The 13,353-nt window shown below is 37.5% G+C and overlaps 1 protein-coding gene across 1 annotated transcript; it reads right to left on the reverse strand.

Annotated features, from left to right (window-relative positions):
* Positions 1 to 4,911: 4,911 nt before the first annotated feature.
* On the reverse strand, positions 4,912 to 11,935 carry ankk1 (ankyrin repeat and kinase domain containing 1). The gene is made up of 8 exons (XM_015337712.2): positions 11,704 to 11,935; positions 11,047 to 11,329; positions 10,258 to 10,409; positions 9,685 to 9,734; positions 9,029 to 9,184; positions 7,988 to 8,112; positions 6,741 to 6,780; positions 4,912 to 6,453 (listed from the first exon to the last, which is right to left on the reverse strand). The coding sequence occupies exons 1-8, from the start codon at positions 11,877 to 11,879 to the stop codon at positions 5,180 to 5,182; spliced, it is 2,256 nt and encodes a 751-aa protein (XP_015193198.2). The 5' UTR covers positions 11,880 to 11,935; the 3' UTR covers positions 4,912 to 5,179.
* Positions 11,936 to 13,353: the final 1,418 nt, after the last annotated feature.

Raw genomic sequence — 13,353 nt, forward strand, 5'->3', positions numbered from 1 at the left:
CACCTTCAGTTTCTTACCTTCAGTAATTCAGACAGGTGGTGCCAGGCCATGCAGAGCCTTATGGGTGAGCATGAGGATTTTGAAGTCGACAAGAAGCCAGTGCAAGGACTCCAGGTCATGAGTGATGTGATCACTTGCACTGGTCAGGATTCTGGCTGCTGAATTTAGGACATACTGGAGTTTGTTCGATGAAGATTTAAAAAACCCAGTGAGTAGAGCATTACAGTAGTCAATTTGGGAGAAGACATATGTGTTAATTAGCTTTTCAGCCGCAGTTAGTAAATAACATAGGGCATAGTCTAGCAATATTTCTGAGGCGAAAGAAAGATGTTTTGACAATACGCTGTACATGTGGGTTGAATGTCAAGCCTGAATCAAATATCACCCCCACATTTTCAATGCCCTACAGATTGAGTAGGCCAGTATAAACCATCCTGTTGGTGAAGACACCTCTATCACGCAATGTAATGAATCCTTCTTCTACTTTTCAAATTCTTAGTACTTTCTACTGACCTAAACGTTTCTGCCCCTGATGAGATCCTTTTCACAGATAAATAGGTGTAAATTAACATTGAGGAAAACAAACAACAATAAAATCTTGAATTAAAATTGAGGTCATCGTTTTCACAAAAGAAAACTGGAAACCAGAAGGGCATCGTGTCCTTGTGGGTTTTTTTTTAGCCAGAAGCCATTTTAATCATTAAAACCAGGTTGTGAGTGTATTACATTTAATTTTTACATAGAATAATAACAAGGTAAAGGCAATTGTTTCATGAAAGATATACCAACAATAATTAAGCTTAATGTCTGACACCTCAAGGCAGAGTGTGTAATTATGAGGTCTCCAGAGTGCTAAAGTTGATCATTTTTGCCTTTCGTTTGGCGAAATTGTAGACATTTTTCCCATAGTGTCTGTATTCAGCGGAAACCAGACAAATATTTTATTGCACTGCGTACAACATATTGGTCGCGACAGTTTCTAATGCTCAGCAAGACTTCATAATGAGTATTAGATGACCTTTAAAACTGGCCCCAGGAAAAATTAGATTATTGTATTACCTTGAATGAGGACAGCTGTTTTCTTCAATTCAGAGAGAAGTCTAATTGATCTGTCAGTAGTTAAAATGGATTTAGTTTCACTGTTTTTTCTAGATTTTTTTCCTTTGTTAATCTCAAAATCTTAAGAAACATTTAATTGCTAAAAAAAAACAAAGGAAGATATACAGTACTTACTGTTTTCTGTGTCAGTGAAATCAATTTAAGCAGAAACCCTCCTGTGTTAAATACTACAGCATTTATTCAGGATGAATTGTTTGCTATAACTTCCTTTTTATCCATTGTCATTTGTTAAATAAAAACTATGCATTACAATATTCAGTAAAATAATAATAAAATGTGCATATATCATAGTGTCCAATATTAAATATATCTCCTCCGCCTTCCTGTGGTCACTATAAGTATTTTCACAAAAGTCAGAAAAAAGAAGTTCCACTAGTGTTTCCCTAAAGGAAAAATAGATATAAGACTCCAGTTCAAAAGGGAAAATAAATCTGTCTTATGCATTTACTACAGCTTGAGTTTGAGAATGTGAAGTAGATTAAAGACCATATCATACCCTACCCTGGTATAATATGAATAATAATAATTATTATTATTATTATTATTATTATTATTATTATTATTATTATGATGATGATGAAGTGTGTGTGTGATTGGTTTGTTGTCAAACAGTACAAAACAAAGTACAAAGTTGAACTAATGCCTGTCCATTAGTGGGAAAAGATACATTTTCAAAAACAATACATTTAAACAGAAGGAAATGTCAAACACAGCATTCAGAATTAACCAGGTCTGGTTCACTTTTCAACTAGAAAAATGTACTGGCTTCTCTTACAGTTTCATATTTACTTGTGCTGAATGACTGATGATTTCTTAAATTTTTGTTGAAATCAAATTTAATTAAATTAAACAATCTTTCAGTAAATTGAGGTATAATATACAATACATTGATGCATAGGGTAATATGAACATGGACCCAGTCACACAACATTATCCCACTAATGAAAACACATTTAAGAGTTGAAAAGGGTTATTTTGGATATAAGAAGCAAAACTAGCTTGAATGATACAGGTTTATTTTTCTTCTACTGTCATATATTGGGAAAGAAAGCAGCAAAGTTCTAGCAGAGATTGAAAATATTTACAGCAGGAGGTAACTGCATATCTGTCTAATGCCTCATATTATTTACATCAAATCTTTGATCTCTTCTTGACTGTCTCAGTGTCCTTAGGCAGAGTTTTAAATCAAGTAGAGTTTTCTCAGTTGTTGACTATCTAATGTGTCGTCCTGCTAAATTTCTTATAACCAGCAAACAACCATCTAACCCAAGAGCAAGACTGCTGTGAAGCACATGTTCTGTACAGTACATGGAGCAAATAAAATCTTCCCAGACTCCCTCTTCGCTTTGGCTATCATTTCGCCTACCATCATTCCAGTCAACAAGCCTGCAATGCACTAGATTACTGCTAACCTCAAATACTGAAGACTTATTGCAGACACTGTACTGTAGTTTGAACCAAAAGCACACTAAAGAGACTTTACTTAAAAAGGTGGTTTATAATGTAGCCTGCCAAATGTTATGCCATTTTCCTGTTAAATTTTTTTTTAAATGTAATGCTGTTCCACGTGTTTGAGTGCTTTCCCCAGTTTAAAAAAAAAAAATTCTGTTCAAATGGAGAGAGCTTCCAGACTCTCTTTGCCAGTCTTTTAAATCTTTTGACACATCCTTCTAGGTGCTTCCAAGAGCTGTTTTCCATCAGGTGAATAAACAACTATATTATCAAAACAAAGAAATGCATGCCTTTCTGGTTTCTGAGAACTAGCCCCATTACTCTTTGGAATGTGGAAGCCACATTTTTAAGTCAAAAGGAATTTACTTCTCTACTGATAAAGTTCAACATGAGACGTGAAAATACCTTTCTGTTTGCTTTCCTTTTCTATTGTCAATCACCTGTAGACAGACCAGAAGTCCAGGAAGATAATAACACAGATTCCATTCAGTGATTCCATTCTCTGAGAAATATCATGAATGTTGGCTTTAGATAAGTATCAAAATGGATGGAATTTAGTGAGCCGAAACCTATGCAAAACCAGTAGGTATGGCACTGTGGCGAAGGATCTGCCCCAAGATCTGGCTGGAAGGTTGTCAGTTCAAATCCCGTGGCCAGCAGAGGAATTCAACTCCATTGGGCCTCCGAGCAAGGCCCTTCATCCCAACTGCTCCAGGGGTGCCATAGAAATGGCTGACCCTGCGCTCCGAACTGAAGTTCTGAAGCTTCTCTCTCCCCACCTGTGTGTCTCATGGAGAGCAAGCTGGGGTATGCGAAAAGACCAATTCTTCATGCAAGAAATTGTATATGGGCAATAAAGTGATCTTATCTGTGAGCATCTGCAGGTGATACAGGTGCATCTGAAAAAAGATCTCTTTTGAATAAGTTTTGTGTACCCTGAATTTATTGTATATAATGCTTTCTATTGGCATTTCATGTGTGATGTGAGTAGGAAGGTGTACTACTGTGGTGATGCCCAGTTGTGATGAGCAGAGAGTGTTGATGGGGTTTCAAAATGCCCTTCAGGATTTTGATACTGTATCTGTGAACCTTCCAGGATTTTAAATAAGTTATTTTTTTACATGAAGGCAGCTTAACGTTTGAACAGGCGAAACATAGTAAGACCAAGATCATTATCCTATTTGGTCTGATACTCAGTCTTGGCCTCTGCAAGATGCAAAACAGACTGACACAGAATGTGTTCTGTATTCTCCCTAACTTTCTTTCTTATTTGTTTCATTTCCCTTGGCAGAGAAGTCAGAATAGTGTCTCCTTCCTGGACATCATCGAACCCCATAATTCTCTAGGACAGGGGTTTTAAAAGACAACCTTCCTGGTTCTGTTAAAGAAGCAGGAATACGAAAAAGAATCTGCTGTTCAAGCTACAACATATGAAAAAAAAAATGGTTACAGCCACCTAACGTTTGCGGTTTTGCACATCAACATTTAACATCATAAATCCTGTCATAGTTCAATTGCACAGTTAAAATGGTCCTCTACAACAGAATTCAGCTAAAACAGGGTGAAAGATGTCTCATACAATTTGTCTCTTAAGATATACCCTACAGAGTGATTGACAACTCTAGACTTTTAAGCAAACAGCAACAGATGTGTGTCTCATGCAGTATCCAGTATATTACGTACATCAATAATGTTTCTACTGAATGCACTCCTTTACTCACTCCACCCTCAGAGAAGTGCATAAGCATTCATCTTAACACTACAGAATCCCTCAGAGATTCAGTCTACAAAGTGAGATTGTCAGTGTAAATGTCTTAGACTCCTGTGATGGAGGACTGTCTGACAGGAACTCGTTTTTCCTGAAACACCAAAAAAAAAAGAAGATGGCACACACCTTTGTGTGTTAAGAAAAACTGACAGAGGGTGAATTACATATTTTAAAACTTGGTTCTGACGAGTTGGGAAGGAGGAATTTTAACAGAAAGAAGCCAAGAATGTAGTCTGACATGACTTCATCTTTAAAGATAATATATGTTAACAACAAGCTGCGAACATAATGGAAGAATCAAACATTCTTTTCTAGTGATTTATCACTATTTTGGCTCATACCGAGCAGAACCCAGAAAGCAATATTTATGAGATTACTTCCTCTTAGTATTTAAATTTGACATAATAAGGTCTAATGGCAAATTAAAAAGGGAAACTGCCTATACTAAAATTATATTACAAAAATTTAAAAGATAATATAGAAAGATATTAAAAATATTTTTTTTGAAATGCCTACTTTCATCGGATGTGTTTGCCAAATAAGGTTACTATATTCCATTCAATACATAGTAGTTTGTGCATTATCATTTTATTTTATTTTTATATAATCATTTGAAAATACAATGAGCAAACAAAAACACTTAAAAATGAAATTGTACTGCAAACTTAAATAAAGCATTTATTTGCACTGAAAAAAAAAGGTTTTTATTGGAAAATCGAGGGGGGGAACCAGCCAGAGCCTATTCCGGTAAGTAATGGACACAAGGCAGGATCACATGAATATCAATAAGTAAAACAGCTGTGTTATCCTCTCATTTTTGTGAGTTTTTAGTGAAGACATTCAATTCTCCTTGCGAAGAAGCAGCTCTGCAATGTCTTCTTTGAGGTTATCTATTGCTAACTGCAAAGCAGTGCAACCGGTAGCATCCTTTGTGGTCTGGTCAGCACCGCTCATGAGTAGCTCTCTGACTGTGGAGGTGCTCCCACTGAGGACTGCCAGGTGCAAAGGAGTCCTGTCGGAATTGTTCTGGGCGTTGATGTTCACCTGATGTGATATTAGCTGCTGCACGCATGAGAGGTTCCCCCTGTGGCAGGCCACATGGAGGGGCGTCCATCCTGAATCCTCAGCGATATTTGGGTCAGCCTCTGCTCTCAGCAGCTCAGAGACCACGTCATCCTGGCCATAGTGACAGGCAATGTGAAGAGGGGTCTGCCCGTTCTCTCCCTGGAGGTTGACAGTGGCGTGGTGCTCCACCAGGATCTGTACCGTAGTGGGATGTCCTTTCAGGGATGCAAGGTGCAGAGGTGTCCACCCTTGGGAAGTCTGCAGGTCTGGAATCGCTCCCTGCGCAAGTAGTTGCCTGCAAGACCCATTGTGTCCCTTCAGGGCAGCCAAATGTAAAGCAGTAGATCGGTTTTGATCCACAATGTTAACATCTGCCCCACTTTTTATCAAGAGCCTCGTCACCCTGAAATGCCCTTCATCAGAGGCAAGGTGTAGTGGTGTACAGTTACCATTGTCCCTCTCATTCAAGTCTGCCTGATGCCCGATCAGGAGCTTGGCAATGTTGACGTGCCCATAAGCGCAGCTGATGTGAAGCGCCGTTCGACCACTGTTCTCCTGTTGGTCAACGGTGACTTTCCGTGTTAACAGGGTACGGACCATGCTTTCGTACCCGTTTTGAGATGCCAGGTGAAGAGGCGTCCACCCGTCTCGCTCCCTGGCATTGACTTGCGCATAACTGTCTAGAAGCAGACGTGTGATTCTGTCCTCACCGCTTTGCACGGCAAAATGGAGAGGAGTCCATTGATCCTTGTCGGCCAAGTTTACATCCGCACCGTGCTCGAGAAGCAAGGAGCAAATGTCCAGAAATTTATAGATCACGGCTATGATCAGTGGAGTGTACCCCTTGATACTCTGGGAGTTCACAGTAGCACCAAAATGCAGGACTAGCTTCACTGTCTCAAGGTCTCCCATGGCAACAGCGTAATGAAGGAGAGAGTTGCCGTCTTCAAATACCATAGACACATGTTCCTTGTTAAGCATTTTCTTAAAATCCATGAACTCTCTTCTTGACAGCAGACCAATAATATCTTTGCATGAATTTATTTCATCTGTGGAGTAAATGAAAATATCAACTAAAACTATGTGTTTTTTGTGTTTACAGGGCATTAGTGTCGCACTTACTGTATAAGGAAACAAACCTTTTTGTTTTCATTTTGACCACATACAGTATATCTTATTTTATTTTTAACATTGTAACTGCGGTAAATAGCTATTGCAGGTTACAAACTTCATTTTGTAAGGAGTTCTCTTTTTGTGTTTTCATCTGTTGTAGTACACTGAGTTATATACTGTATGCACTAAGTAAACACAAACGTATTTAAAAAATGTATCTGACCTGTGTCTTTGAATCTTGGCTTCATGTCGATCACCTCAACCTTTCAAAAAGAGATATATCAAAAAAATAAGATGCCTAGAACAAAGGGTAAAACCTTTCCAACTGACATTGGGAGAGATTTTGACAAATGTGGCAAGTAGTTACAATAATTGGTAATTATTTTCTTGTTATGAAAATCTTGTTATGGTATTTCTTTAGGAAGTTTATCTAAAAAATGTATGGAGTGAAATCTACTTTATAAAAAGCCATTTATTATATCTATGTCTATATCTACACCTTCATCACGTCTTCTGATGACACCACTTTTAGAAATTCTTTGTCAGATTTAATCATTTGAAACTAGTATATTAACTTCAATGCAACAAGTGAAAAAGGCTCCACAGCCGAAACGTTGTGTTTTCTTTCTTCTGTACTCAGCATGGAATAAAACTATTACTTGTTCCTTTGCAGACTACGCCTGCTGACACAGCTCCCCACCTGAACTACTATAAACTTTAATGATCACCCGTTTTATCATGTGCTTTTTAGCTTTCTTTTTCTGTTCTTCGGTTTAGTAAGAAACCAGGGAATCTATTTTGGTCCAGATGTCTGTGTTTTTTATGATTTGTAATGAGTGTAAATTAAATTGGTGCCAAATCTTTGGTACATTTGTCCCAAAAGTCAAGTTCCTGCTTGAAAAGTCCCAGTTATTGAGCTCTGCATTTTCAGATCATGCATATTGGAAAAAATGAATCCAGGACACCTTTTTCCCCCCAGAAATGGCCTGTTAATTGCACTGGGGCTTGTGTTTTCAAAATTGCCTAAAAGAAAACACTGTAGTTAATTAGAGGGATTGTGGCCTCAATCTTGTCATAGTTCCATGTTAACTATCTCCGTTAATCACCAGTGTAGGGATGCAAAAATTCACTTCATAGTGCAGGAAAGATTTTGAAATGAGTTTATTATGAAAGGCCTTCTTGAAAGATGAGCAAGGAGACACCAGGGCTCTCTCATTCCCTCAGTTCTAAAACTCGGGCTTCTCTTGGTGCTCTTTATGCGCTTGAAAGACTAGCTAGAACAGTCTGTTTTGTTACCAGAAATGTTAGGAAAAGAACAAGGTCCAGCTGTCCCAAACATCTCACATATCCTACAGGGGCCTTGTCATCTAAATAAAGCTCCCAAAGTTGAAGCAGAGAGTCCAACTCTCTTCTACACTTGCTCACAGAAAGTACCCTTGATGGCATTATACTGTAGCTGTGTTTACTTACTTCTTTCAAGTTTGTAGACATTTTAGAATACACAGGTTGACTTGATCTTGACTTTTCATCAGAACCTCGTCGCAGGTCTGGTATCTTCAAAATCTCCCTGAGCTCTTCTGTCTCTGTTACAATTTCTAGAGAAAAGGAATTTCAACTAAATTTAAAACTAAAATCTTAATTTTAACCATATTAAAACCATGTTAACCATGTTCCTAAATTTTAAGGGAGATCACAAAGCTAATTTCTGATTTTCTATAAGCTCATAAAAAGACCTTACTTTTGCATATACATTTGAATGTTATTATATAAAATACTATCTAATTACCTAATAAATTCATCTTTTTTTAAATCAGATTGTTCTTAAATTCTGAAACATTAAATAATAAACCACAAATCCATTTATAATTTGCATTATTATAAAATACATAATTGGTGTAAAACAATGTAATACATAAATCTTCCTCCCACAGTAAATGAATGCAAAAAATGTATGAATTAATGATTTAGATCAATTTCAAATTAAACTAAAATATCATATAGTTATATAGTCATTGTTTCATAATCACTTTAACTGGAATATAGCACACACATTTTTGACCTTGCCCCAGGGTGGGAGGATGTTAGGTGTATCTCCCTACTCAGAAACATCTTTCTTTAATCTGTCCTTTTCATCCAGCCCCATAGCCAAAAACCGGCTTTCTAATTTGCACTTGTCTACGAATGCAGTGAAGGTTATGCTGATAAAGCTAAACATTCTTATCAATGATTCAGATTAAGAGTGGTTCCTCCTAGGCTATAGTCCTTGTCTTCTTTTGTGGCATTGGTGGGGTGACAAGCAATCTGGTGTTTTGTAGGGATCTTTTAAAATGTTCATGAAGTAAAACAAACATAGATATGAAAACACAAGGGAGATTAGATAGAACACAAAGACAGTCTGTGAAAATAATTGTCCCTAGGAAGTAGTCATAGTGCTCTCTGAAAGCATCTGATGGATGTAACGGACGACCCCTTTCAGAGGTCAAGTTGAGGGTTTAGGCTTTTTATTTTTACCTGAAAAGCACGGCCTTTGCCGCAGATCCTGGTTCCAGCACCTTTCCATTAAGTCTATCAGCTGGTTACACTGGTCGGGTCTGTCCTCTGGGATTTTCTCGAGACTCGGCCTTTTGCCTGATGCCACTCTCATTATGACTGCCATGCGGTTGGTTCCTATCTCAAGACAAACGTGAATCAGAAATTCATCTTCAATGGGACACAACCACAGCCCAAAGATATTGGGGTTTTTGATACTGAAGGGGCTTCCATCTATGCCAAACTCTAAAAGAAGACAATGTTGATGCTATTTTTATAGAATTACATAGAATATATTCAAATTCTATTTTTATTTTCCCTGAAAAGCCTCTTAGTGCTGTTTGTTGAGCACTGTTCTTTGGCTAATTTCAGTCTTGCTTCCATATGATTGTGACAATATAATCAGTACCTGCAGTGAAGTTGATTTTATGGGACAGGAGCATGAAAGGCCCAGAAAAGATTAAATAAGAATTCAATTCAGTCTTTTTACATTGAACTCCCCATCCTCAAAACACCTCAAAACTGTGAAATTAAAACACTAAAAATAAAATCTTGTTTACAGTTATCCCTTTTATTATTTTCCTATACAAATGGATACACTTGAGAGCATGACAAAGGAAAACACATCTTTACACTACCTGGATAAGGCTTAACCTGAGCTATTATCTCCCATGTCACAATGGCAAAACTGTAAAAATAACACAAATTGTCGTTGTTAAAAAATAAAACTTCCCCAGTGACTGTACACTTAATGTATATTTAAAAATATTTACAGAAATATTTAAAACTCTGTTTTCAGTTTACACCTAAAATTAGGATGTAATATTATAAAGAAGAGAATATCAAATCCCTCACCTAATTATGGATTCAGCAGCTGAAATTTGTTGTCCATTAACCATCTTTGATTAATTAAATAGTATAACAGGTATTAATATGTATTGAAGGTGATTTAAGAACAGGCTTCTTGAATAAAATGGTACAGGTCAATACAAAGTCAGTAGGAAATTATGAGGAGAGTTAACTGGCCATAAATTAACTGACACAATAACATGGCTATGTAATCATGTGTAATCACAGTTCACATTTAATCAAACTTGTTGTTAGATGTGAGCTGTGACTCTGAAGGAGTATTTTCCATGAATATCATTCTACAATCTCCTATAAGTACAATCATCTGACTTACTGATGTATAACAGTGCCACATCTCTTACCTGTAAACATCGTACTTGGTCCCTGGTGACTTGGCACTTTCAAGGAACATTTCAGGAGGGATGTAGCTGATATTTCCCCTTGCTGCGGCTTGCTCTATAAACTCTGTCCTGCTTGAAGTCTCCTCCCATCTGACCAATCCAAAATCCGAGATCTGTCACCCAGACACATAAGATACACTAAGCTATTTCTTTGTTGCATCAAATCTTCAATTCTCCAAAACCTATATGTTGTCATTGATGTACAGTAGTTAACTATTTTGCCAAAAATGCGGCAGAAAGACAAAGCTGAATGAATCGACTCTGAAGTTCAGTTTGCTTTCCCCCTCTCTCTAAATATTCGCTTTCCTGTCATACAAACCCGTGAAGTATTTTATTTAAGAGGTTTTGAGAATTTTCACAAAACAAAAAAAAACACTAAGCAAAAAAACAAAGGTTAATTAAGTGAGTCTTAATTAACATCCAGTGAAACAGCAATATTAAAGTGTGTCTCCAGGAATCGCCAGATAAAACTGCACTTACAGTTATTGACCTAAAGGCTCTGCTTGGCCTTGGTCGATTGTGGTTATGTTGGAACATCCTTCATTGAATCCTCATGCCTTCACTTAAATCTTTCAAAATAATTTTGAAGCACTGTACCTCTGCTGGGGTATACAAAGTGTTATAAAACAACCTTTCTACCTCATCTAACATTGACATTGTTCCACAACAAGGAGGAATGACCAGCCATTACTGAACTGCAGTGAAACAGTGACTAAGCATGCTCCACCTGGCTGTGAATCGCATCCTTACCTTAACGTGTAGGTGATCATCTAAAAGGATGTTTGCCGGCTTTAAATTGAGATGAAGCAAGGGTGGCTTGACACTGTGAAGGAAGTTCATACCCATGGTCACCTCGTGAATCATTTGAAACTTTTTGGGCCACATCAGCAAGTGACTCGTGAGCAAACTGTCCATCGATCCGTTGCTCATGTATTCCATCACTATCGCCATGGGGTCATTGCAGATGCCATAGACAGACACAATATAGCTGAACTTCATTTTCTCCATCTTGGAAGCCTCCTTCATCATCTGCCTAAAGGCAACATTTCACATGCTTACAAGTTGTGTTTCGAGGCCCGTTGTTAAATATTACAATGACATATAATCCACCAAAGTTTGCATTGCTTTCTTGTACAGAGTACAAATTTAGACTCTTGGGTTACCGGTCAAAAATCAAGTGCAAGTATATACAATCAAGTTTGGAAGATACAGTTTTAACAACTGCAGCTAACCAAAACAAAGTATGGATACAGTACATGTGTGTGCTATATAGTATACACTGTGCACTCCTGTTCTTAAAAAATAATAGAAATTTTAAATTCAAGAATTTTAATTATTAAATGTAACCAAACAGAATGATACTACAGATGTCCAAGAATTATGGTATGCTTTAATTTTTTCCAATACCTGTAGAGACTGGTGTCCGAGGACGTATTGGGAAAACATTTTATGGCAAATGTTTCTCTCCAAACCTTGACTTTCACTTTGAAAACCTGGCTAAAATTCCTACTTGCGATGTTGACCCAGTCGGCTTCAAAGTCATCTTTGCTGAAGTACTTTGTCTCCTCTGAACTCTGCTCCATGAGAAAATCCTTGTGAACTCAGATCCTCAGACAGGAGCCAGCTTCAAAATGCTGCAGAATCATATATTTTTCATGTGTACTTCCTTGACTGAGAATCTTGAGGGAGCAGAGAATTTTTTTGAATCCACCTACATCTGAAGTAGGTGGAGTTGAGGCATTACGACCATAAAACTATGTCACTCATCCTTGTTCAGACAAGATTGTTAACATGAAAGTGAAGAGTGTCCTTGACAAACCTGTTTTGCACCTTTTCTAGCCTATTTTCACATTCCTTTGAAATGTCTTATTATTTACACAATATAAGGCGAGTTCAAATTACCTACCACTTTGTATGTTTTCAGTTTTTATTTACATATAACCTAATTTAATCATTCATGACACTAACTAACCTTTCCGGTTGAGACACCATTTTATTTTTTGCATCTGATAATACCAAAACGTAACTATGTTCTAATCAGAAAAAGTCTTTATCAACAATGTTAAAATGCCATCACTATGGTGTGTGGTGAAAATAAAATGAATGCTATTGCTTGTCCGTATGAGACACCTACGCAAAGTTAAAGGAGCTTTTCGGTCCAGTCACTGTTTGATTTTGCCTTATGGGGTCAGCAGTGGAATAGTCAGTGATAAGATCTTCTACATTTTCTGAGGATGTTAGCCTTGTATGTGTGGACTACTGGAATGAACATCTTGGTCAGAACCTCAGTGTAGATCAGTGTCTTCTCAGTGGATATGTGCCATTTAAATAAAAGGTTTATCTGAGTCATTAATTCAGCCCTCACCATACTCCATATAGACCTGACACAAACTGTTTCTCAACTTTGGCTATATTTGTTGTTAGAGAAGCATATATGAATGCAAAGAGGTAAACAAAGCTGACAGTATATGTCTGAAAATGAAATACCATACACAGCAAACACACCTTTTTTGTGTTGCCTGTTACTTACTAGAAGCATCAGTCATCAGGGAGAAACGGTAAACAAGGTGCTTGGAGCCGATCTTGTAGATGACTGTGAAACAAAATACTGGCGCTGCAGCTCAACATTTCATCTACCGTCCCCTGAAGACGTGGGAATTGGAAGACCTTGATGCTTCTCTGATATGTGTAGGAAGTGCCTGTGCTCCCTACAGACTCATTAAGCAAGTAGAACTGCAGGCACAGGAAATGTTTGCTTGAAGCAAGTGTTCCATTGGTAATTACAGCCTCCTCATGAGACAGCATGATTTTTATTAGCTTGCTTTCTTACATGTATCTTAAGAATTGTATTTTGTCCCTTAGTATGTGCGCCAACCACATATTTTAAGTTTATCGAGAAGGTGGGTTTAAAATATTACCAATTGTACTCAAAATACAGGTGTAAATCATATATTCTATTGGCGGCTGTTTTTACTTTTTTGGGGGACCTGACTTTCAGCACACTGCTCATGCGGGCGAGGTAGACGGTTCAATTCTGGTGACGTATTTTATAGTTTT

Source organism: Lepisosteus oculatus, chromosome 23 (assembly GCF_040954835.1).
Source record: "Lepisosteus oculatus isolate fLepOcu1 chromosome 23, fLepOcu1.hap2, whole genome shotgun sequence".
Lineage (NCBI taxonomy): Eukaryota > Metazoa > Chordata > Actinopteri > Semionotiformes > Lepisosteidae > Lepisosteus > Lepisosteus oculatus.

Coding starts and splice junctions, on each gene's coding strand:
- ankk1 (XM_015337712.2), bottom strand. CDS start 11,879: ATGGAGCAGAGTTCAGAGGAGACAAAGTACTTCAGCAAAGATGACTTT. Junction 9,735..10,257: donor ACCAAGTACGATGTTTACAG/GTAAGAGATGTG, acceptor TTATTTTTACAG/TTTTGCCATTGTGACATGGG. Junction 9,185..9,684: donor TCAGGTTAAGCCTTATCCAG/GTAGTGTAAAGA, acceptor GTCTTGAGATAG/GAACCAACCGCATGGCAGTC.